General features: G+C 38.5%; 1 protein-coding gene across 2 annotated transcripts; it reads right to left on the minus strand.

The window, feature by feature from the left end:
• Window positions 1-1164: 1164 nt before the first annotated feature.
• On the minus strand, window positions 1165-26711 carry LOC110831284 (gustatory and odorant receptor 24). Of its 2 annotated transcripts, XR_015535844.1 has the most exons (9): window positions 26064-26711; window positions 22763-23108; window positions 21583-21836; window positions 20943-21206; window positions 17352-17633; window positions 15407-15478; window positions 13676-13765; window positions 6692-6856; window positions 1165-2150 (listed from the first exon to the last, which is right to left on the minus strand). XR_015535844.1 is itself a non-coding variant. In XM_087351409.1 (8 exons), exons 2-8 carry the CDS (start codon window positions 22995-22997, stop codon window positions 6788-6790), a joined length of 1266 nt encoding a protein of 421 aa, XP_087207535.1. In that variant the 5' UTR covers window positions 22998-23108; window positions 26064-26711; the 3' UTR covers window positions 5616-6787. The 2 variants fall into 2 exon arrangements, 1 of the variants encoding a protein (XP_087207535.1); XM_087351409.1 differs by lacking the exon at window positions 1165-2150 and having other exon boundaries at window positions 5616-6856.

Below are 26711 nucleotides of genomic sequence, written 5' to 3' on the forward strand. Positions count from 1 at the left end.
GACTACTTGGGAGTCTTGTGCGTAGATGACAGTATAATATTAACATGGATATTCAGAAATAGGTATGAGATTGTGAACTGGATTCATATCTACCAGGCAGAATATAGGGGCGGGTTTTTGTTTACACGGTAATGAAATTTCGGGTTTTGTACAAAGCTGCGAATTTCTTAGCTAGCTCAGCGACTAACCAAATACTGTATACCATCTAAGTGTCAACGAAATGCGTACAAAACAAATTTTTGTTACGCATGTTTAATTAAACCTGCGTAAATTATGTAGAACTTCACGGTTGTAATTGATCCCCCCGAAGAGCCATTCCCATGAAACTGTTGTAATATTAGTGACGTAAATTTAAATCTATTTCCTTTGCGTTTCGAAAATCATATTTCGTCTGTATGCCTATAAATGACGGCTTAAAAGACTAACAATCTCTGGTCTTAAAATTTGTTATAATCTCTGGCTCTTTATATGACAGTTCAGTTATTCACACAACATGTTGGAATACTACCTACTTTCTGTCTGAAGCTAGCTTTACCCTAGACAGAAGGCCGTTTTCACCAGTCGTGTACTGACTTAATCACACTTTCGTATTCAAAGTGTATGGGTTCGATCCCAACTGCTGTCAGTATAGGTGTCGAATGGTGTAGTTCGTTACAACTCCCTCTGCGGTACCTCATTTCTGCGAAGTTCGCGTTACGTACACCAAGGCTTCCATCTCTACCTGAGGCTCTGCATGGGTGACTGCAATGTTTACGAGCCATGCTTATCAGAGGAAGCCATTTCATGTTGATTTTGTAGAACGATCCTTTCAGCCTTCCGTCTCAGTGCTTTTAACAATATTTGATGATTATCAGTACTTTGTAGAACATTTCGACCAACATAATTTGTAGTCGTCTTCAAACACGCTTTTATTACGTTGAACAAATAAAGGAGGATGGCGTACATTGGACATGTAGCACGCACGGCGGAAAATAATTATGCACTGTTAACAAAAAAACTATTTGGGTTTAAGAGAGACAGAAATAAAACAGGAGGAAAAGAAGTTTCGATTTTGAACTTTTTACCAAATATTAGTAGGGAGATTGAATCAAGGAGGGCAAGATTGTCGGGACACACAGAATTCGCTAAGAACAGATAAATTTATACAGTTTAAAATTTTAATTGATTACCCATCAACATACACATTTAGCCTTACGGGAAGATACAATTTCTTGACACAGACGTAAAATGAGTCTCTACAGAAAACACGACCAATAGAATATAGGCTCCATTCCCTTTGTTGTCAGCCTGCGATTTTATAAGTTTGCTATAATTACAGCTTAAGTTGGATTAAGTTGTTGGTTGTGACACAGTGTGTTCTTCTTGGTGGCTACGACGTTCGGTAAAACGTCCACTTTGTGTAGAAGCGAATTCTCCCCTGAAGACGAAAACGAAACGTTCCCCTGATGTTGATAACCAAATACATACACTGGACCTGAACACCTTGCGTATTTACCTATGGGGTCAATTGAAATCCCTGGTGTACGCAACGCCACTTAACACACAGCAGAAGCTATAGCAACGTGTGTGGGTTGCTTATAACACGGTTAAAAGAAGCCCTGTTGTGTTCGATTGTGTTCTTCAGTCCGCTGTTCGTAGTGCTCGGGCATGTTTGGAGGTGGAAAGAACGAATTCTGAACACCTCTTGCAAAATCTCAAATTAGATACTTCGTAATAAACACTTTGTAACAGGAATGTGTGTTCTCCATTCAGTTATAATATCTAGGTAAGGAAGCATTTCCGACGCCATGTTCATAGAAACTTTTTTTATTGTTTTGGTTACCAGAACCTGCCCTTAAATTTTCCAGACATACTTTTGACTCATTCTGTATAAAGTACAAAGAAGTTGAAGTGGAAAGGCATGTTTTTCGTTCCAAATGTCATAAAATTTCGTAAATTTTTCCGAAATTTGTTTTGGAGGGGCATACACTGTCATGAGACTAAGACTCACAAATATAAAATCATGCATACAAATAAAACTGTTTACACTTTGATACACTGCGCGGTATGCAAGCCTTTATGATCAAGACTTACAAAGCAAGTGCAATCCTTGTTGCCCAGCCATTTTACGTAAAACACAACCGATGTACTTTGTAATGAAAATCGTAGATCTGAAACAAAATTACATACATAAAATTATCCAACACAAAATTGTTCAGCACTGTATAAAGAACCAAATAATAGTGGTGATGTGATGGAAAATAGTTAAATAATGACAGGACTATTTTGTGATGATTACAGTAGCTTTTTAGATAAGCAAGTTCAGAATTAAATTTCTGCACTTTAGCACTCTCTACTGGTGGAACCATTAAACAGAAACATTCTCCATGGTATGTAGAACTCGATACAGCCAACTGTAATATGTTACAGTCCAGACAATGGGGCGTTCTTACGTGCACCGCGACACTGCAATTAGCTGTTTAAGATACGCCCATATTTACTTATAAAATAAGAAAATCGGTCTATATACTTACATGCATACACGTTGTTGTGTCCCATCTCGTTCGTTGAAATTATTCTCGCTACTGCCTCTAAATGCTGCAGAAGCACTAAAAATGTCACGTTATTATTCAACAGAAACTTCTAGAACAGTCTACAAAGAAGTCATAACGCAGATGTTTCGACATTAACTTTATTACGCATTTAATTAACACATGAGAAGTTTGTATGAAATTAAATACTGAGGGCAGCGATTCCTAAACTGCGAAACATTTGTTATATTCTGCCTTCATTCTGTTTGCGCCTACGTGATTGAGTCAATTCGATAAAAGTCTAACGAAATTAGTTATCCTTGACGTTGTTGGTCTTCTGTATTGTAACGTCGTGGGGACTTGCAGTGTGCCTCAGCACAGACGTTTAAAATATGAGATCTAAGGTTCTCACGGCGAAAATATATCGATTTAGGCGTTACAGCCCAGAATACCAATGTCGACATCTTCACTACCGTAAGAAAATCAATCTCATATAATCTTAGTTCATTACAGTTTCTTAATTTATACGGGAAATTGGGACATGGATAAAAGGTAATAATTACACACTGTATTTTATTAGGACAGAGCTGAATTTGGTAAGTACTGCAGATCATTATAGCCCTTTCCTTGTATTCCCCGTTTTTTACAGTAAATTATTATGCTTTTACGCTGTGTCATTTTCGATAGTGGAGTAAAATATTATTCTCTCAATGGCGCTGGGATAGCTGTCAATGTGGTGGCTAGGTTTCGCGTTCGTCGACTGGGTTTAGACTGCCGACAATGAAGGTGATAGTTCTCTTTACTACCGCTTGCAGATCGACTCTGGGGAGCTCTTTCGGCGAAGGTGAAGCAATCCACTACCATCTAGTGCCAAGTGGAGCTATACCTTTATTCCTCTTTAGCCTACGACCTAAACAGGTCGATTGGCATGAATAAGGAGTTTTATAATTTGCTATCTAAATCAAACATTAATGCGGCCAAATGAAATGTAGTAACGAAAATAAAATACTATGATAATACGATGTCTTTAAACATCACACGACATTGCCTTCTACTTTCTGCCCAGCTTAGTATAACAAGAAAGCACGTGCTTTCTCTTTGGAGGACAGAAAACCAATTTAGGTGTCAAGCAGTAGACCTATTTATAGAACCACAGACTTTTGTATATGCATTCATATGCTGTTATTCATTTACTTCAGTTGATGGCAATGCATCAAGTCATATATTTCGAAGTGTGACGTAAGAGATGAAAATGTTTGAACATGAATCGTTACTTATGATTCATCACACATTTTCACAACGAAGAAAGACGTAAACATCAAATTCAGGCTACAATAACTCAGCTACTGCCATCTATAGGTTCTGTTACGCACTAATAATCACCCAAGGTCGGTCACAACCGACAGAAGAACCGATAATAAGGGGGAGTGTGGTATAATGACTGCTATTGGCACAGCATCGGACCGTGTGAAAAGAGGAACTAGTTAGCAGATACTTAAGAAGGTAACAAACGGCTACAAAAACATGAAATGGGATATAAAGGCGTTCAGCTTCTGCTGTTATCATGTGACTACACGTATTCTCTGACGTTAGATCAATAACGGAAAAGTGTATCAACAATGTTCTATACATACAAATAAAATAATTCTTCGGTTGTTCTGGATACTGCGATGGATTTGATCTTAAATATCAACTCATTTTATACATAGTTGATGGCCGCCCAAAACGCTCATTGTAAATACTTTTCCACTCTCCTCTGAATCCTTTCACCGATTCGGAAAATTCCATCTGTCTCGCATAGTTTTATTAATACTGAACTATCATTCTTCGTAAAATTTCACTTAATTTCACACCCTTTGATCACCAGGACCAAAGATTGTTTGTTGTTCTTTGGTGCATTGTGTCAATTGTGCAGCATTCTAAAATGTGTCACTCAACCGAAAATTAAAACAAACAGCGTAAGTGGAAATGAGAGAAGGGTTACGTTTATATCCGCTACCTTCGGCAGTGCAACCAATATCACTTTTTAAATGAAAAAAATTGCCTCGATTGGCATACAGAGAAAAATAAACAAGCATATACCATTTAGGTCATATTAATATAGTTCTTCCTTTAAAAAATTAACATGGTTTTTGATAAACAGTAATTATGACTCATTGTAAGCCTCTTTCTAAGCACGTACTCATAAGATATCTCCGAGGGTCGTTGACCTTTGCAAACGCACGCGCTGAAGATAAGCCCGCCGATGGCCGCGGTGGGAGGGAAAGCCACACGTGACGATACGTCTCGCTCCTCCCTTTCCCTTTTCACCATTCCATCCCTTCTCTCTGTGACTCAGCTCTCGCAGACTCGCGTCCAGCGTAATGTAGCGTACTGTACCCTTATCTCGCTTGTTTTGCAAAATTTCCGTGTCCAGCTGAATCAGATATCCATAGATTCTTATACTTTAAAGCGGAACTAGCCTTTAAGCTGATTGTGCAACATGTAACACATTATTGAAACCTAATAAATAATACATGTATCGCGCCGTAGCCGCGCGGTCTGAGGCTTCCTGCTTCGGACCGGCGATACGGAATGCGCGCTGGTTCGAGTCTCGGGGAGAAGAAATTTTCTCATGAGCTTTCGACCGGTGCCAACCCAGCATCGTGAGGAAATTGGGGAGCTACAATGAGTAGCGTAACCCGGTCAGGAAAACTATCAATGGCTGGGGGTTCGTCGTGCTGACCACACGTCACCCTATATCTGGTTGGATGATCGTTCACCTCTGCTTAGGCATGTGAACGTGAGGCCAGCAGTCAAGTTAGTCGCCTTAGGCTCTCTGGAGCTGTTACGCCACGGATTTAATTTAATTAACCTAAAGATGTACAAAATGCAGATTTTTTGCAGCGCAGAATTAGAACTCAAAGGAAGGTTATCGATCAGAATCAAAAGAGACAAAACAATCTGTGGGTGTGGTTCGTGTTTGGACACTACACAATAAGAGACGTAGAGCCTCTTACATAGCCGGAAGTGGAATACGAACTGTGTATCTCCAGGAATCGAATGTGTAATGGAAGTAGTTTCAAGAAAACAAAAGGACTGGACGCGCTTGAATGAGATGCAAAATAAGTGAACGCAGTTGTTTTTATGAATCATTTGGTCCAGTATAGGGTCCATTTATAATTAATTAGCGACTAATGTGTTCTAGTGAGCTGTTGGGTTGTGACGATGTGCAGGTGGTGACCAACGTTTGGGAGAAACGTATCGCCTCAGTTTCAGGTTTCAAGATAGACGCGATTCAACACTCAAGATCACAATTGAAATCTTCGCCGCCGTTAGCACAAGAAATCACACGGTATTAAAGATATGGGTTCCATAAAAGTCGGCGACTATTTTGACTAAATGAGGGTCTGTCAGCTGGAATAGCGGTTCTCTTTTTAGTTGCACTGACTATCTCGACCAATGAAGATTGCTATTAAATTGGCCGATGTTTCAGAGGTGCCTACTACTTCCATTATCAGGGTGATGAGCAGTTAACACTTCTGAATCGTCGGTCAGTTTTTACGAGAATACAAATCGCAACATCGCAGAAAACTAACTTCATGTTCACCGCCGTGAAACCTGAAATTTCACTTAATCTCGACTTATCTTTCTCGAGGATTTCCTCAGTAGTAGTTAGTGACCACCAGGTTTAAACCGGTAGTTTAAAGTAGATAAGAGTCATATCCTCCATAATCGTTGATAGTTCATTAGTCGTCACCATCCTACGACAAAATGGCACAAACCTCACAAATGGAATCATATATCGAGTGTCACAGAAACGCGTAGAAGTTTTGTATGGGGGAAAAGTAGTGAGTTTCGACGACCTAGTGGAACACTGCACATGTAGTTGGCTTAAAAATACCTCTGAGCTTCGTTGACCGTTACCGCGAAGCGATGACACATACCAGATATAACTCAATCCCTCCTTGTACCATCGGATGTGAAATTATTACGTTTAGACTATGGAAATAGAGCGTGCGGATAAAGGCCTGTGTCTGTATTACTAGTTATTTTATAGTTCCTTTGGTTCACAAATTACAGTGCAGTGCAAGATTCATTGTATGCTCTGTCGACATTCAAAGAGGAAAAATGCTTCCAGCTACATTTTCATGCTCAGGTAGACTCTTTCGTTTTGATCCCCCTTGCCCTTTCTATCTTACCCTCATTTAATGTAGCTCAAGCTCAGATTTATTTTGCGACCACTGTCGCGAGTTCTGCCGTTGTGATGTCACACAGCCGTGCTTTGGTACTTCAGGTCAGGTGGTGCCCACCGTGAACTTCAACTGCAGAAGCACAATGAGGTACGTCACCAGCGTCGAACCTAACTGAAAGAGCATAGCACAAACAAACACCAGATGTAGCACACCTTCATGACACAATGTATTAATTAATTTAGTGACGCTGTCAATAGCTCAAATCATGTCTCTTAGTAATATAATTCAATTCAATTCATTTATTATAATATATTTTTATTCAGAACTATTTACAGAGATCTGTGGCCGCCTAACACCAGGTTTTCACGACCACAGTCCTTACATCATCGTTCATCGCCCTGATGACGGAGGCAGTATGACCTCTGAAACGTTGGTTCACATCGACCAGACTACACAGCGCAACAACCCAGAAGACAGAAATCTTCAGTCCTTACATATGTAGCACTATTAGCACTTTTTCTTACTACAAATATTCCCGAATGCTATTCTACATAACTATTCTTTATTCCCTAATACTATTTACATAACTATTCCTCCTATTCCTTAATACTATTTGCATAACTATTTCTTATTTACCCCGTGTCTGCTATCCCAGTGGCAGTTCTAAATCCCTAATTTTGACCTGTCTTTTACATCTTACTTTGTACAGAAACTTCCCTACATCCCTGACCTCCGTGTCATTCGTAGTGCTAACCCCAATTTATCTAATTCCTCTTTTACCCCCTTAGCCCATCCCCCAATTTTCAAGTTCCTTATCTGCCAGTCGTAACATCCCCTTACTAAATCCTCCCTGTCCATTTCCAAAATCCGTAACCAAAATTTTGTGACCAACCCTAAAACCTTGTTCCTCCTGCTGTCTCTCAGTTCCACCTCGGCTACCCCATTTGCTGCAACCCTTGGTATCCCTAGGACCTTCTTGCAAAATCTCCCGTGGATTATATCAACTTCTTTCCATCCCTCCTCTAATCCCCATATTTCCGCCCCTTACATCATTCTCGATTCACATATCGTTTCGTATACATTTTGTAATATATTTATCCTCATATGTGGCATTCTGGCTAAGCACTTGTCTATCGCCACTAAGGCCTGTTTCCCTTTTGCCGCCACTTAGCCTTTTGTTTAGTCCACCCTCCTGTGATTTCTAGGGTCACACCCATGTAGCATATTTCCTTTACTGTTTCTATTCTTTCACCATTCATGAACCACCTCTCATTCTTTTTCAATTTCCCTCCCCTCTTGCACACCAAGACTTTCGTCTTCTTCAAGTTCCATTCCATGCAGTATAATACTTTACCACATGGTCAATCCCCTTCTGCAAGCCGTTCACGGAAACGACCCAAATGATAGGTCATCTGCAAACAACAACCCCGGGATTGATTCATCCCTTATCACAGATGTATGTACGTTGCCTTCCCTAATATAATCGATAATATCATCAATGAAAATATTAAACAGATAGGGGCTCAGACTGCATCCTTGCCTAACACCTCTCCTTTGTTCTACCAAGTCCGTCACTTCGTTTTCTCCACACTTTACACAAAATTTGATTCCCTCATACATTCTCTTGATACAATCCACCATTCCCTCACTCACTCCCTTCCGTCTCATTTTAAACCACAAGGCCTTCCTATCAATAGAAATAATCTATCGTTTCTAAAGTCCATATCTAATTCTGTACACTACTGGGCTCAGAGGAAGCGAGAAGTGTTTGTAGTACTCCTAGATCAAAATCTTGTATAGATATGGTGTTTGCACGAAATGTTGATACTCTGAAGTGTACAACTTTTATTACATATTTCGGCTACCAAAGACCCATCTTAAGCGTAACTAATTCAAATTAAATAAGCAATGTCTTAATCAAACTATTTACTCAATTGTAAAGCATGTATAAAGGAAATATTTAGAATAAGGCTAATATGTAAACTTCCTTTCATTGTATTTATTGCTTAAATAAAATTTGAATACAAAGACGTATTTACGTCAGATTCGCCGGAACCGTGGTTCCACTGTCGATTTTTACTTGGATAAAAGTAAGTAAATAAATTTGTAAACAGTGAGATTTGAGATTTTCAAGGCAGTGAGACCGAAGAGGGCTATCTTTTGGGTTGTAACGCTCTGTCGTCTGGTAAACTTCTACCAGATTATGGCGCTACAGCCCAGAAGACAACCATCTTCAAATATGTAAATATGTAACCAAATTCATGCAGGAAGCTACGAGTCGCTCAGCTAACAAAGAAATTTCGTGTTTTTTTATGGTACCAAAAGTTTCGCTTGCTCACAAGAACTCGCCACTGGCCCCTGTCTTAAATGAGTGAATTCTGTCCACACCCATTCACTCCACAATCGACTTCGGTGTTATCCTCTTTTCTTTCCTTGATGTCATCGAACCAAAATTACGTATGAATTTCTCATCTTAACTTGTGTGCTACGTGACCTTTTCATCTCATCCTTCTCTATTTGACCGCCTTACTATTTGATGTTCTTTACAAAAAAATAAGTAATTCGCTATTTAATTCTTTGCCAACCGGTAAACAGTAGCCGATATGTACTCGCGTCTGTCATGTTGACTACAAGGCCTCACACATTAGTGATTATTGATTTTCTTCAAATGTTCTAATTTCAGCAGAATTTCGATAATGTGAATGATATTCTGGAAAAAGCACGATGTACGAAAGGCTAACATTAAATTGTGACACTTCAGGTTCTTATGGTGGAAAGTATGAATGTAGCTGTCTTCTGGAATGTTGCGCCGCGTAGTCTGTAAGACTCATCGCCCTGAAAATGGAGGCACAAGAACCTCTGAGCTGTCGGTCGAAACATCCCAGAAGACATTGCATCGAATTCTTTAATCAATGCAAAGCGAACAGAATTAGTATATTCATCATCATCATCAACAACAACATCAAATCACGAATTTAGGCCAGGGGTTGGCCTGTTTCGGTCTGAACATTGACACCATCCAGCAGTTAGGTCTAAATAGTATATTAATGCATAAAATTTCAGTACGTTCGAACTTACATCAGACATGAGGGATCAAATAATAATAGAGCATTTTTCAGTGTTTGATATTTTAGGCATGCGATAAATATGTCATGTTAGCATTTAAAGTTTATAACATACCATGATATGTTTCTGTACTGAGTTTTGATACTGCAAACTTTAAATTAGCAAAAGGAACGGTTTTTAAATTAATGTTACATAAATGTGTAGCTCCAATGGACTAGCTTCTAGTGTCATAACGCCTGCAGGAAACCAATTCGACTTTTCGCAGAACAACAGAACAGAAGAAGTTGCCGATCCATCTAGGCAAAGCCGTAACTTACTCGCGTATTCTCTTTGGTTCAGCCTCTCCAGGGCCTGTTCAGAGTTTGAAAACTGATCGGTCCATCTTATTCCAGGCCTCCGAAAAGGTATCCTTCTTTAAAACCTCTATAATAGTGAAGATAGCTGTCTTCTGGGTTGTTGCGCCTTGTAGTCTGGTAGAAGTTTACCGACGTTTCAGAGGTCCATGCTGCCTCCAACATCAGGACGATGAGTACTCATCGCCCAAACATCCCATAACACCTAGCAACGCCCAAAAATTATCCTCTTCCCCAAACATATTAAATGTAACAATTTAATGTTTCTGCTCTAGAAAATAATCGCCAACGTCACTGCGAACTTTGTATCCAGTGAAGACAAACGCAGTCCATCAGTCGTTTGCATTATAAGTTCGTTCATATAATGAATGTAGACACTTCTGCTATTAGAAAATGCAGGGGATATATAGACAGTGTGAAATATTATAATCGTAATTATCACCACCACTTCTAGTAAGGTTGCAGGTTCACGCATCGATTAATAGGGGAGAATGAGCAAATGGTGGGCACTTAAGAGAAAAGCTACTTCCTTCTTTATTACGCCGTCTTCTTTACAGGAGGTTGGCGAAATATTATGAACAGGATCCGTCCATCCTTTTCTCAGACTGGGCTGGTGATACAGAAGTGGTTTGCCATTCCCTTCTTCTGTGTGTGAATGGAGTAATTGTTGGGATGCCACGGAGAAACCGGGGAAGCCCCGGAGGAAAATTCCGTGTAGCCTAGACCACGGCCTTGCCCAACACAAGTTATAAATTGGGGCACTGCCGGGAATCGAACCCGGGACCAGCGTTCTAACCGCTAGACCACCGTGGCGGTTAAGAGAACAACTAGATAAAACGAACACCAGAATCATTTGAACGTACAAATTCTAACGGAATGTTAAGATAGATGTCTTCAATAACCTTTTTCACTTTTTGACGTAAATATGTCTATAAGGAAGGGTCATTCGGCAAAAAATGGGAACGAAAAAGGAAAACTAAAAAGTGTAACCTGGTTACCTAGGAAACGTCGTGTTTACATTTCATTACATTACATTCAGCTACCACAGACCCATCTTAAGCGTAACTAATTCAAGTTAAATAAGCAATATCTTAATCAAACTTTACTCAGTTGTAAAGCATGTATAAAGGAAATATTTAGAATAAAGCTAATATATAAACTCCCTTTCCGTATTTACGTCAAATTCTCCGGAACCATGGTTCCACTGTCAAATTTTGTTTCTTCTTCTCAAACACAGATCACAAAGATATCCATCCGTAAATTCCCAGCCACTGTATTCTGCATGTGCTCAGATACCACAGCCTGTGCATCTACACCAGAGTTCTCCGTCTTTCTCAAATTCTTCACAAATGAAACATTTTTCACAATCTATTTCTATGTCATCCTCTTCATTTTCGTCAAGAATATTTTGATCGTTTATGTCGGTGTCCTCTTCTGATGAAGTGAAGTCTACCTTTCCTTCAGATTCTTCCTGCAGCGTTTCTTTCTCTCTTGGAGGCTTGTTTCCTTATTTTGCATTTTCTTTGGAAATATTGATGTTTGCCTACTTTTACTTGCATTTCTCTTTAATGCCTAGCTTTCTAAAGGACCCTTCTTGGGTGTCCCTGTCAGAATCTCCGAGTGCTGCTTGCCTCTGCTTTTTCTGCAATTTGTCCGTGGACCCACCGTAGGTAATGGAGATCCTTGACCGCCATTACCCCAAACGCGTAACCTCAAACGTAAGGCGCATTGCCATGAAATAGCACATCTACGCAGTTATAACATCCAACTCTCACATGTTATGTACACCCACAAGAAAAACTCAGATATTTCAATGTAAAGTATTAGATCTCAGGAGCACAAAACAGACAAATGCAACTATCTCGGTAACTGCACCAGAAACAAATGGCGGAATTCGCTGTAGAGCGTCACTGAATCAAGCTCTGGATGTTAGCATCAGCTTGAAGCTTCTATCTGGTACCGTTCGTCGGAAAAGTGCCTGACCGGCATTACCCACTGACCACCATTCCCCCATCCTCCCCTATGTGCCGTGGGATGTTGCGCTGGTAGATATCAACCAGATCATTTCCGGTAAATATCCATCAGAGAACGCCACACAACTTCTCAGAAGACAACAATGCTCAACGACGTTCCAGTCAGAATCATACCGACTCTTTTTAAGATCTTCATAATAATAGCCTCGCTAACTTAAAACAATTTGCTAATTCTCATGTCTCTTACGCCTATAGTTTTCACAGTTTACACCAAATTTATTAAACTTAAAATCTTGCATTCAGTGCAGCGTTGAATATTTATTTCAAATATATAAAGTCATGCATTCAAACAAAACTGTTTACACTGTTCACAATTCAGGCACAGACAACGCAACCACGGCTCACCGTAGACCAACAACGAAAACCTAAACTTAGGCCACTGGACACTGAGCTAAGTTGCTCAATTTGGATAATACGCAAATTCATGTGCAATTAAACGTTCAGTGTGGTATTACATGAAGTATTGTTTAATAAAGTGCGACATTTTATGTTTAGTGTTTTATAACAAATCATCGTTTTATGAATTGTATGTTTTTAATGGATTAATGTTTTTCCACTGATGACGACCTATTGAGGTTGAAACACATTTGGCACTAAGTGTTTTTAAAGTGTAAACAGTTTTGTTTGTATGCATGATTTTATATATTTCAGACAAATACCAAATTTATTAGCAATATATTACCTACATTAATTGTTTTGTATGGATTTAGATTTTGGTCTCTCACCGAAGTGTGAAAATGTCCAACAGCAATGTAGTAAGAAGAAGTCTGAAGATTTCTGTCTTCTGGGTTGTTGCACTGTGTAGTCCGGTCGATGTTTACCAACGTTTCAGAGGTCATACTGCCTCCGTCATCAGGGAGATGAATATGCTCCTATAAACCTAGCCCCACCCACCCTATTGGCATATTCATCGCCCTGATGACGGAGGCAGTATGACCTCTGAAACGTTGGTAAACATCGACCGGACTACACAGTGCAACAACCCAGAATACAGAAATCTTCATACTCACCGCTGTGAAAACATCAAATCATAGAAGAAGAAGTCTGTCTGGAACTGCAAGACAGAATGTACGAGGACATTGAAGAAAATTTCTTAACGAGGACCTTTGTAAGCATCCAGAATTCCTCGTTTCCCAGTTCTGTTAGATGTTTTCTAGGACTCCTTGATCGTTAACAAGCTCGCTGGAATGCTTCTGTCTCGAGCTGCATCCGAATTCACGATTCGTGTCCCGACCAGTTAAAACCCACGCCTTAGACCCGTCGGCCACTGTGATAGGGTCTAATTTGTATCCTTAGCCAAATAGTATTATGATATCGATCGTATCAAGGACAGTGGTATGGGACACGCGAAATGTATACGGAATACTAGCCTCCAAAAATTTGGAGTGAAGACCTCTTAGAACACCTAATCGTAGACTGGAGGATAATGTTAAAAACGTTTCTCAAGTAAATTTAGCGTGCTCGATTGTCTGAGCGAACTTTGTCTACTCAAGACGGTCTGTGCTTCATGGAGTTATATAAAGGCCGTTGCTACTCACCCCTATGAGTAGTTGTCGGTCGATCCTAACGTATCCTCCAAGTGATATGATTGGCGGCTGCGCAGTAATCGTCTGCAGAAAGGCATTTACCTGCAAAAAGCGTTTATCGTGACATCTACAATCGCAACCTTGATATAGCTTAGAGTTACAAGATGTTAACTTATGTACTTAATAAATGGATTGCATTCATTGCAACTTTTCGAAATCATTTTCTTTTGTAAAATCTCACATAAAATCAATCACTGGACTGAAGTAAATTCTTTCTATCTGGCCCAACTGAGTAAGTGCACCTCCCCACCTTTTAACGTGAAGATGGAAGCAAATCGAGCTTTCGAAAAGTAGTGTTCTTTTTATAAACTAGAGCAGTTAATTGAGGCACTTAAACGGTCGTTTGAATCCCACTTCTGATTTATCAAATATCCTAATTTGAGATACTTCAAGCTACATTAGCATTAACTTTGTCATTACTGCACATAATGTCAGACAAAATTACATTTTTAAATATCAGGTACTCATGCCACCTTATTGGAGAAAAAATGTAATGAGCGTTTTGTGTCTAGTAGGGCCTAAATATCTTAAGGACTTCGGGGCCTATTTTATAACAAACAATTTGTGCAATGTTTCGAGCGATGAAACTAGTATGATGTAGGGCTAGCACAGACCACACGCAATGAGGTATTTCGTTATAAAAATTCTGGCAAAAAATCTAGAGGGATATAAACCATTACAAAAATTCATAATAATTTTTATTTCTAAGGTTATACGTAGTTATTTTGTATGTCCTTACTTTTTTATTTTACTGTCTTTTCTCGGCTCTCGAAAGGGTCTGAATTCGTGCTTACTTCGCTTACAAATTTCAAAACGTAAACCCGTAATTTAAATAAGACATTTTTTAATTATCTGTTTCGCTTCAACTTTACCAAGATACACACTAAAAACTTTTATACGTTTTAAGATTTTTGTCATAATCAGTAAAACACAAAATAAACTATTAATGACCTGAATTCATTATGAAGTTCAAGAAATATACGCAACATTCAGAAGTTAAATCAAAGTTATATACAGAATATAACATGTAAAAGGCAACGAAACAACAATTAACTGCTTTGTTATAAATTTTAAATCAGAAACAAATGTACCGCCGTGTTGATAGACTAACTAAAACTCCCCCATGTTACTACAGTCAAGGCCGCTTTGGTTCCTAGGCTACTGCTGACGCCAGTTGCCCGAAGTTTTCATTAACTAGTTAGAAACGTTTATTTTTATAAAGACTGAACTTGTACAAGTGTGAACACAAAGAGCGGTACTTACTTTGTTGCATATTGCTTCAAAATCAATACCTGTTTCTAGTATACTTCAAAGCTTTATAAGTGCCCTAATCTTTAACCATGTCGTCGTTTTAAATTTAACATAACATTTCTTTCAGTTTGATAAAATGTTATCGAAGTTTACGTTCAGCAAGACATCCTTTCGCCCAAATGCAATAAGTGAATACCATTCAAACGGGACGAGACATACTTCCAAATGACTGCGATGGAACACAAAATAAAGAATTGAAAATGGCTGTCATTCTGTTTTTTGCCTGAAATAAATTGTTTTGGAATAAATTACAATGTAAAATAACTCAAAATACAATGAAGAAAAATTCAACATGGACTTTTATTAGTCGATTTTGGCAGCACTGCATGATTTTTTCCTACGTGATATAATTGTCTGAAAACTTCTACAAACCTCGCGATGAACATCATTGTGATCTGTGCCAATTTGATATCTCAGCAACTTCTGCTGGAACTCCACTTGTGTCTGCGAAGTACAATGAACAAATATATTAAACATAAGTTTCCAAGGAACAGATTTATATATTTCTGTAAGAGGAAGAAACATTATCATTTGGGCAGTGAGTATATAACGCTAGGTTCTCTGGCTCTCGTTACAAGAGTGTTGTAAAAATTAGTCATAAGTAAAACACGAGTACATCCTGTAGCAGACATAAAGGAAAATCTTAATATAAACATATACAATTCCTATATATGCACGATACTAAATGTTAAAGGGACAACGTTCAAAGGAATAGATATAATAAATCTTTTAATATATAAAGTACAGTTATTATTGTCATTATTATTTGGCCTTTGGTCTGTTAAGTTGTCACACAAATAAATAAATAATTGAATTGATCATAATCGACACTTATATTTCAGGCATGCATTAATGCGTTTCCACAAATTTGTACACACAATTCATAATTATGGCCTATTTCTTATGGTCATTTGCTATACAGAAGGGGAATTGAAATTGGAAGTTGGAAATGCAATTATAAAACAACATGTTTAAAGAAATCTTTGGATGTAACTGGTATGGCGAAAATTAAATATTGGTAAACCAAACAAGTTATTTTTTCTACTTAATATTATTAGGAACTTCAAGCAAGGAAGAAGATCCATATTCATACCCAAAATAAAAATTCAGGAAAATTTTCAAATTAAAAGTGGTTAAGCATATTTCTTTATGATTCATCTACAGTAATGGCAATTAGAGAGTGTATGTTTGTGTACAAAAGAATCATGTGTTTATTTGTTGGAATCTGCCGTCGTAAGCCAACAAAATGTATAATGAAGCTTATGTAAACCTGAATACGATACAAATTTGATGCATACTTTTTATTATTATCAAGCAGTTTAAAACAAATTATTACAGTTAATCTTATTTAAAATGTTTTAAATTCGCATTATCTGGGGGAACACCGTTACTAATCTTGAAAATCATCAGACACTTTTTATATTTCCATTACAGTAATTAATGGCAATGTTACCCCATACATCTAAAGGTAAAGTGCGCACTTTTTAGTATAAATTGCTCACGTTCGTTGAATTCGATCATCATTACATTTACAAACGTGGAAATCCGTATTAATGTATTCGTTTATTGGTCAGTTTAATGAGAACGAATTGGTCTATGCCTATGCCCAACAGGAACGCATTACTGCTAACACACACACACAAATCTCTAGTATCCATATTATTCATCGATGTGTACGGTGAGACAGTAATATAAGAATAAATGGCCACCTAGATCACCAAACCTCACCTGGTTTTCATCTCTGGGGAACAACGAAAGTACGGAACACAAAGACAATTATCACAAAAAGTTTAATATTTTACTGAAACTATCCCTTGAATTCAATTGACGCGTGTCTTTGACAACTACATGCATAAAATTACATGTCTGCAAGTTAACGAGAAACGTTCCCAAAATTTAACATAATTTATGCAAGTAAAATCTCTTTCCGTGCTTAAGCACCAAGCCCTGAACATACACGAATAAGTGGAGATAAAGTTTCACGCATCCTTAAGATCGGTAGCAAATGGGACTGGGTTGTCAGCTGCACGCTCCGAGGGCTTTATCACCGGAAAATTTGGAGTTCCCATTATACAGTTGAAGGGGTGGGTCCCGGGCTCTTTTGGATGCGGTGTGGAAAAGAAAGTCAACTTCGTTAAGTACAAAGTTACGAATATTTTAAGATCAATTATTCACAGACATATTACATGTACTGTAATCATTCTTTAGTTATGTTGAGTATACTACATGCAGAAATGGATGTTGCATTTCAAAGTAACTTTAAATTCTTACATGATTTAAAACAGTCTACACTGTTATAAATTACGTCTGCACTAACTTTAAGCACCACTTCATTGGCTCCCTCACACATGGTGAAGATCATGAATCCTGAAATGAAGACACAGGTCGCCACCAGTATATTGTTCCCGAAGGTCCCAACGATGATATCTGACAGAGTGGCGTACGTTGAGAGAGTTAGCATAAAGAAGAGATGTAGCAGATAAAAACCGTACGTATAACAGAAGGCGACTCCAGCGTCAGTGGCTAGGTGACTGAGTTCGAGCCATAGCGTTCTATAAGTTTCCAGCACTGCGGCTTTCGTGGAACTCTTGTCCAGAGTCTGAAAACGCAGAAAATGTAATTAGTAAACACACTCATTGGCAAGCTCTACACTGAACACAAGAGTTGGTGCTATTTAATAATTGTGTGCTCATGAAGTGTGCTACACTTATATACAAGTCAACAGCTTCATTGCCAGCCACTTCCGACAGGACTGCATTCTATTACATTGCCTAAAATACTGAAGAAACACTGTTTACCTTATTCTGGGTTGTGACGCTGTATAATCTTTTAGATGGTTGCCAACGTTTCGGTTCGATCTATTTCCTGAATAGCACAACCCACATTCACATATTTGTCAAAACACGTAGGCTTCACAACGAACGCCTCTCTGTCGTAGTTGAAGTGACTAATGGCCTAACTTTACCGCGTTCTCGAGACCGAACAGCGTATTAATTGTTGCTTGTCCTTTCAGTTATTGGATGTTGCGGGCATGCTTGGGTCACATTGAACGGACACAAAGGTAAAAATGTTTTAACCTTTCACAGACTAATTGTAACTATATGTACCATCTCTTTAACAATCTAATAACTCTGCATTTTGCCCACAGAATGCATTTACGTATATGCGTCCTATGATCATTTTCTTAATCCAATTCAAATTCATCATTGACGTTTGTAATAGAGGCGTGCTGTGTCTTCTTTGCTGTACGAACTAACTTTTTAAATGTTATTTTGCGCTCGGACGCAGTAAGAACCCGCTCAACTTCTCTTATTGCTCCATTTTTCATCCCACTCCTGCTAATTCGAAATGCCTTACCTTTACTAAACCTGCCTCTACAAGAAGGACGAGAGGGCACTGCCCGGGGACTTTACGGCAGAAAAACAAAATTTATGATCCCCCCCCCCAGGTAAAACAGCGATGCCTGTCGCTATTTTTACTTCTCTCACTCTTTTATTCAGGCTTCAGAGGGTTAATATACAGATTTCGTTGCCTGTTTCGGAGTACTGTCCAGAGTCTGATTTGTTCTTAGGAATTTTAACGACAAATCTAGAATGTCAACGTTATACATACTGTACCACAGCCTAAAATCCAGCATTGCCATCAAGAATTTGTCACACACCTCAACATTTCAAAACCCAATGTTGCCTATATGCATAACAGGTTTTAACAATTTCTAGCTCTGCATTACACCCACGAGGATTCTAGTTTTCCTAAACAGCATTAACTAATCTTTGTAATGCATAAGCGCTGTCTTTTAGCAGACACGAAATTTATTCCTAAGTATTATTCGTATAATCTTCGGTCTTCAAAAAGTTAACACTATGAGCATTAGAGGTAAATAAATATGCAAGCCTACATCGTATCGCAGTGTCTCACCTTCACATAACCTACAATGCTTACGGAGAGCATCTTATAACATATAGACATCAAAAATGATCAATGGAATTTAGAGTGCGAGAATAATATAATGTGTTGGTACTTGCGCTGTTCAGTATTCCAAGATATCGACCTCACAGCTCATAATTCCGTTTCTGAACAAGAAAACACAGGGGCTCCAGTTTAAATATCAATACTAGCTTACTACTGCTTCCACGGTTATCTAGCGGTCAGAACGCTAGCCTTGTAATCCTGGGGTCCCGGGTTCAATTCCCGTTGGTGTTCAGATTTATAACTTGTGTTGGGCAAGGCCGTGGTCTAGGCATCACGGAGTTTTCCTCCCGGGGCTTCCCCGGTTTCTCCGTGGCATCCCAACAATTACTCCACTCATACTCACACAGAAGAAGGCAATGGCAAGAATGTATATATGTATTAACAGGTCCCTGACAGCCTGAAGAGGATGGAAGGATCCTGTTCATAATATATGGACCTGTCGTCAGACAGAACACTAATACTAATAATAAACTATCTTACTGCTGGCCGGTTGCAGTGTTATTGAATTAGTCAACACATTATTAGAAACAACAGTAACACTTACTAAAGCCAGACACATTTATTAACAAGTAATTTGCCAAGTCCCAGTGACAAGGAATAAGTCCTAACAGTCCAGGAAATAAAAATAATTTTCGGAAAATTGTAACAAATTTTGTTTATTTGTTTCATATATATATATATATTTGTATGTGTGTGTGTGAGATCGTACAATTCACACGTGTATAAAGTAGCAATAATTTCGTTTGCAATTTTTGGACTTTACCGTGTAACCGATGAATTATCACCAAATTTACACGCGTAACAATTGTTTGTTAGTATGTGATAAGGGGACTTTTCAATTCTTGCATCCAGTTGAAGCAAACTAATTTCTGAATACTATCCATAGTCCCATATTTAATAAAATACAACGTTTCGGAGATTGTAATCTATCTCCCTCTTCAGGCCTCTGATGGAGGCAGAAACGTCGGTAAACTTCTACCAGACTGTATGCTGCAAATAACCGAGAAGACAGCCGTCTTTAGACTCACCGCCGTGAAAACCCTAAATCCTACAGGGCAGAATTATTGCTGAGGATCTAATAGTCGCTCATCTGCTTAAGAAATTATCTTTATTTTATTTAACATGAATGTTAATTACCACATTTTCAAGACCCTGCCATTTGACCCTATTCTGAGGCAGAATAATCAAGTCTGTACGCAGTTACATATATTTTTCTTTTAATTTCCTTTCGTCTAAGTGAGTGAAATTTTCATACTGATATTATTCACTAAAAATTACAAATTTTGTTTTGAAATTTCTCCATTTTACTGTTACTTTCCGTCTCTTGTAATTATATATTATTCTCAGCATTTTGTTTTCAATAATCCTTAAACTGTGCCCAACACTTAGAATGAGAGGCCGTGCACTGTAAGACAGTCACTTTGATATTTTAATTTTTAAATAAGAGTCTGAAAAATAAGAGACTTTTAGCTGAATTTTAGAATGTACTGCCAAACTTTAATCTGTTTCTAACATATTTTTAACTTTCGTTGTAATCACAGTCGTTACAAAATTCTTGAAACCCCCAACATTTATGAAGTATTTATGAAGACTGCTGTTTTCTGAGTTGTAGCGTAGTCTAGTTCATCATCCTGATAATGGAGGCAGAAATAACGTCTGAAACAGTGGTAAACTTCTACCAGACTACATGGCGCTATAACCCACAAAATTGTCATCATCGTGAGAATGTCAAATCCCACTTGAAGTATTTATAATTGGTCTTTTTGTAATCACTGTCCAGCATTTTGGCGACGAATTACCAACACACCAGACTACGTAGCGTTTAATACAGTTTCTTCTATTTTAAGTAATTCTTGTTTCCGTCCCACCAATTATCACCAACATCCTAGACCAGAATATGACTAAGGTTATGTTCGTTGCATTATTTATGCCTCACCTTAAATAGGCTTTTCTCGAGTCTGATGGCAGTGGATCTCAAAGCAACGCATATGAAATACCAGAAGAGACCAGTGAGGTTACTGAAAGTAGCGAGATACGAGTAGAGGAATACTTCAGGCACAGTGTTGTTTGACGATGTTGTGAAGAAGTAGCTAACCAGAATGCTGACTGGAGACAGAGCCACGGCAAAGAAGACTATCACGAGACAATGGAACTTCAGTGGGATAACCAAGCTTCCTCCAGTACCCTGAAGATAAAGATTCTGGAAGAAGAAAAGAGAACAATAGTTGCCTACATGCTTCTTAGTACTTCAATCGAGTGCTCAAATATTTTTGAATGTTCTTCTACATTATTTAATGTACGCATGTTAAAAAAAAATAACACTTGAAATGGAACTTAATCGGCAAGAATATGATTTATTTTGAAATTCTCAATAATTCGGACAGTAAATATTTATAAGTCATTTGTAAATAATATGAATTTTCTGTTATTTTCAATGACATGCGTGCATAGTAATGTTATGTAATAAGTACTTTTACTAATTTTTCTCCTTCAATGGACTCGATGCTATAAAGTCTAAGCGACTTGCAGCGTCGTTAAATAAATCATAAATAAACAAATGTTCTAAATGTTTTAACCTGGAAGTGAATCCAGTTGTTCATGTAATTGGCCATCCTGTTAGCTTTCCTCCAGTGAGTGAATGGTAAATAGGCGAGGGGCACAAGATATACAAATAACATATAAGCGTCAACGGAATCCTCGAAACGGCCGTTAGCTTTCCTGATAGCCTGCATTCGATTGTCGTTGGTGAACCAGACGGCGAAACACAGCAACAAGTAGACGCACACCGAGTACAGTATCTCAAGGGACAGCCATGAGAAAACCACGATACCTGAAAGACAAGAGGCACTTGGCTGGGTAATACAGATTAAGTGTAGTATCTTACTCATGCGTTGGCATACACCCACATACCTAAACTATTCAGAAATGAGGTAGATACGCGTACATTACACAATTTTATATAAAAACGTACTGGTTTTGGTGTCTTGCGAACACGGTGGAGTTTTCGACTTTTTTAAAAAGCGGGAAATTTCTTTATGAGATAACATATTGAATACGTTATCAAGAAACACTGTGCTCCATAGATTAAAGAACATGATATTTAGACGATGGTGGTTCAACTTCCTTCTTCCCTCGGTCCAATAAACCTCTTTTAACTTTTGTCTAATACTAGTAGCCAATTTTAGTTATATTCAATAATACTCGTTCATAAATGACTAATTACCACAGTATTTGCTCAAATACAGGATTATTGAATTGTACTATAGTGTTACGTACCATTTTAAATTTGCTCTTCCAGCAGCTGGCACACTTTATACCTGGATTAATCACGTTTTACAGTAGGGTTTTAAAGTCAATAGCCCATGTAGTAATTGCACGTAATGCGGCAGACGAAATTAAAATCCACCTTTTTTAAACTCTTCCAAATAAATGAATTGAAGAAATTTATAGTAATTAGTAACACATTAAATAATTTCTAGAACCTGATCTGAAGTGTCCAGCAGGTGACCAGTTCGATAACGCTGACGTACGCGAAAATAAAGTTAACACACTTTTGCTTATAGGATGTATACTTGGAAGACCATGGTGTAGAGGGGAGGAAACTGCTATGATTTTGAAGGTCACTGATTCAGGCGAGAGGACTCAGATGAGGGACATGGAGGGTACTGGTTTTCATTTCGCCAGAATAAGATATAAAGATAAGTCCTATTTATATTATCTCAGGTTAGACAGTAAGACTACTGTAAATATCGTTACCTTTGTTTGTGACACGTACGGGGCAGACGCCCATCGCACGCATAACAAAAATAAAGGGCTTCAGATTGTCAACGAAGGGGTTTAACTCGATTCTGAAGTGTCGTTGGGTGTCGGTTGCCTGAACTGTGAAGACACCTGGCAGCGTTCTGTTTTCCTGATTTCTTACCGCCGAGATTGACTTCTCGTGTTTGAACAGACCAGGAATGTTGCTAGTTAACATTCGTACTGCATTCATTTTCCCTTTTATTTTAAATATAGTTTGCACTTCAGGGGTCAAAAATGATCACAGACACTTTAATCTTCAAGTACAAGCAGTGTAGACGTAATAACAATTGGAGAAACCATACTGGAAAGACACAAGGTATATTTTCATTTTAATTTATCATACACTACAGTAGATATGAATGAGCCAGGATAGCTCAGTCAGTATAGTGACTAGCTACGGGCTGGACGACCGGGGTTCGATCCCCGACGGAGGCAGAGGATTTTTCCTCTAGCCTCTGCGTCCAGACCGGCTCTGGGGCCCACCCAGCCTACTCTACAATAGGTACCGGGGTACTTTCCCGGGGGAAAAGTCGGCCGGGGCGTGATGCTGACCACTCACCCCCATCTAGTGCCGAGGTCAAGAAAGGGAGGAGCTATACCTCCACTCACCCCAAACGCCTACATGGCGTATAGTGGGACAAACTTAACTTTTACTTTTACAGTACATATGATTACACAATAACTTGATGACTTCATGTTCTATACTGGGATACTGGAAACGACCCGTTCTTCAAGTGCCTGAGCACTGGGGGTACAAACTTTTCGTTGGCTCGATCTATAGACATTTGGTAGGATTCCTTGGACGATGGATCGGCCCGTCGCTGTACACAGGACAGCACAACACAGAAAAACGTTTGAGTGGGATTCGAACCCACGGTCCCAGCGACCAAGCGACACAAAGCCAACGCCTCAGACCGCGCGGCCACTGCGGACCCGTAATGTTCTATAGCACACGTTTAGTTGTTTCTGTTCATCCCGCACAGATTGCTGTAAGAATTTTCCTTTTTAAACTTTCTTGTTTTATGGAGATTTCTGTCTTCTGGGTTGTTGCGCCGTGTATCTGGTAGATGTTTACCAACGTTTCGGAGGTCATACTGCCTTCGTCATCAGGGCGATGAATGTCTACCATACTACACGGCGAGGCGCAACAACCCAGAAGACAGAAATCTTCATACTCACCGCTGTGAAAACCTCAAATCATATATTTGTTGTTTTATATTATCTGATCAACATATATTTTGAGAATATAACTTATCTGTTTATTTACCCTCATTCAAACCTGTACATAAATTATGTTGCAATTGGTGCATGCTTGTTTTAAAATTTGTTGTTACCAAGAAAGTGATAATTATTGCGCAAACATGGAAGAACGAAAAATAATCACAATTGCAAATAGGCCTAAAGAATAAGTGAACTGGTCAATCAGTAAACTGATATAATATTATTTTTATTTGGACGTGGAAGCACGAATTCTTTTTAATACATAGAACAAGCAACGTACAGGAATCGTTGCCTTCATCTTCAGAGATGCAGTCCTAAAGCTGGAGACGGCATGTTTATTTTCCGATTGCAAACCCAAATGAGTTTAAGTTTTGAGAGAATTGGGCTATTGGTACCATGGCAAACACCAGGGGTAAATGAATAGTTTCCCGAAAGAATTACATTCTTCAAAGCCTTTACTGTGTGTGGGCAGTCTTATGTATAATCATTTTCTAATCAAAATGGCATAATTCTTTGACTTGTGCAGCCTTATCTGTCGTCTGTTTCCTAAAATGATGACTCCTGGATGCATGTTATGTTATGTATGAGGAGCAGCAGAAATGAGAATAATGATCCATTAAATATCAAAATTGGGAAAGACACAGTAAAATAAGTGAAGGTATTATGTCATTTAGGAAGCAAAATCACAAAAGATGGACGAAGCAAGGAAGACATTAAAAACAGATTAACACAAGCAAAAAAAGTCATCTTCTAAAAGAGAAGTCTACTAGTGTCAAACATTGACCTGGAATTAAGAAAGATTTTTCTGATGTTATATGTTTGGAGCACAGCGCTATACGGAAGGAAAACATGGTCAGGGGGAAAACCAAAAAGAAGAAGGATAGAAGCATTTAAAATGTGGTGCTATAGAAGGATTTTGAAAATTAAGTGGACTGATAAAGTACGAAATGAACTGGTCTTAGACAGGATAGGCGAAGGAAGAAGTCTCTGGAAAAATCTTACGAGAAGAAGAGATAGGATGTTGGGACACATTCTGAGGCACCCGGGATTGGTTAATTTGATAATGGAAGGAACAGTTGAAGGGAAGAATTGTAGGGGGAGACAAAGATTGGAATATGTGACGCAGATTTCTGAGGATGTGGGCTGCAAAAAACATGTGGAAATGAAGAGATTGGCACAAGATAGGCGAAAATGGAGGACCACATGAAACCAGTCGAAAGACTGATGACAAACCAAAAAAGCCACAGCGACATCAATTGGTCACAACGAGAGTGAAAAATACAAATATCTACGTGAATCCTGTAATGTTTTATGAGTAGGGGAGCCCTGGGCAGAACGGGGAACTTAATTTTTGGAGGCATGTGGAAGGGACAAAAACAAAGACAAACACATGGTGGAATATTGTGTGGATTTATTGTCTATTTGAAATTTAAAATGAGTTATTAGTTTAGTTGTAAGATTTACAGTTTTTTAAATATTAATTTCTTTACAAAAATGTAACTTGCATCATTTTGCACCGTGCCCAGGGCAAGACGGGGTATGGTTGATATATGTTTGAAAAAGTTGTGTGAAAACGCAGATTATGTAGTAATTATGACGTAGGATATAAAAATGATAAAGTATACAATGTAAAATTTCGAAACTTTACACATTTGAAATCTACTTCTGCCTAACACAGACGACACACATGTGCAAATCTTCATCATCGTGACTACCAACACATGCACATGAGTTATGGGCCCATTTCAAGCAAGGCGAAAACCGGATCCTCCCTTCAATAGACTGCAAATAGACATCGCCAAAATACTGGCCCTCGACATCTTGATCCTCTTCTCTACTTTCACTCGGGGCAAAACTGGGTACCCCATTCTGCCCTACCCCTTCCTGCCCCGAGTATTCTCTTTCAAATTAGGATTGTCCCACCAAAAATGACGTCATGAAGATTAATAAAAAATTTGTATTTAAGACTATCAAGAAAACACCTTGTAACATGCATCATTCAAGAAAGTGGATATGAATAATGAATAGGTCTTACCTTCACTGAAAGTTGAGAAACATTTGTAAAATGTAGAAGCAAAATCCAGCATGGGTGATTATTTCAGAAAGTGTAACCACAAAATGGTGCTGACTGACATCACATGTCCCTGTGCTCTATGCTAATGGTATTTCACCAGGTCCCGATAGCTCGCAACCCATTGAAGACGAAATAAATCCGGTATCCTGTTGTGCCCCGAGGCCCTTCCCTTTCCCCGGTACCCCTACTTGTGAAACAGTTCGATCCAAAAATAACTTTATCATATAACCGTAGGTGAAAAAAATATTAATGAACTACAACTGTATAAAAATTAGACACTTGCCCATTATTTGTGGGGACAAAAATCAAATCCAAATTAACATGACCAATTAATTATTCCCGATCTTGTAATTTCCCTGAGACCAAGTATCGTCAAACGTAACTGTTGACATACTATGCCACTCATCAAAATATCTAAACTTCCACTTTTGGATTTAATACTGTGAAATAACATAATAACGAGTTTATTTAGAAAAGTGGATAATCTTTACGTTCATAAGACGCACTACTTTTATGATGGCCTACATAAGATGAAAATGTATGTTGCGAAAATGTATGTTGTGCTGTATAATGTGTTCTGATGACACTGACTTACCATTGATGACCTCC

Source organism: Zootermopsis nevadensis, unplaced genomic scaffold (genome assembly GCF_977971745.1).
Source record: "Zootermopsis nevadensis isolate Lab colony 2312 unplaced genomic scaffold, Znev_1.0 Znev_ptg000019l, whole genome shotgun sequence".
In the NCBI taxonomy this organism is placed as follows: domain Eukaryota; kingdom Metazoa; phylum Arthropoda; class Insecta; order Blattodea; family Termopsidae; genus Zootermopsis; species Zootermopsis nevadensis.

Bases quoted from the DNA above. Each gene is read 5' to 3' on its own strand.
- LOC110831284 (XM_087351409.1), bottom strand. From the start codon at position 22,997: ATGAATGCAGTACGAATGTTAACTAGCAACATTCCTGGTCTGTTCAAA. The intron at 17,634-20,942 runs GTGAGGCATAAA...CTGCGTTTTCAG, and splicing joins TCGAGAAAAGCCTATTTAAG to ACTCTGGACAAGAGTTCCAC. The intron at 15,479-17,351 runs GTTAGTGCAGAC...TGTACTTCGCAG, and splicing joins CCAATGAAGTGGTGCTTAAA to ACACAAGTGGAGTTCCAGCA.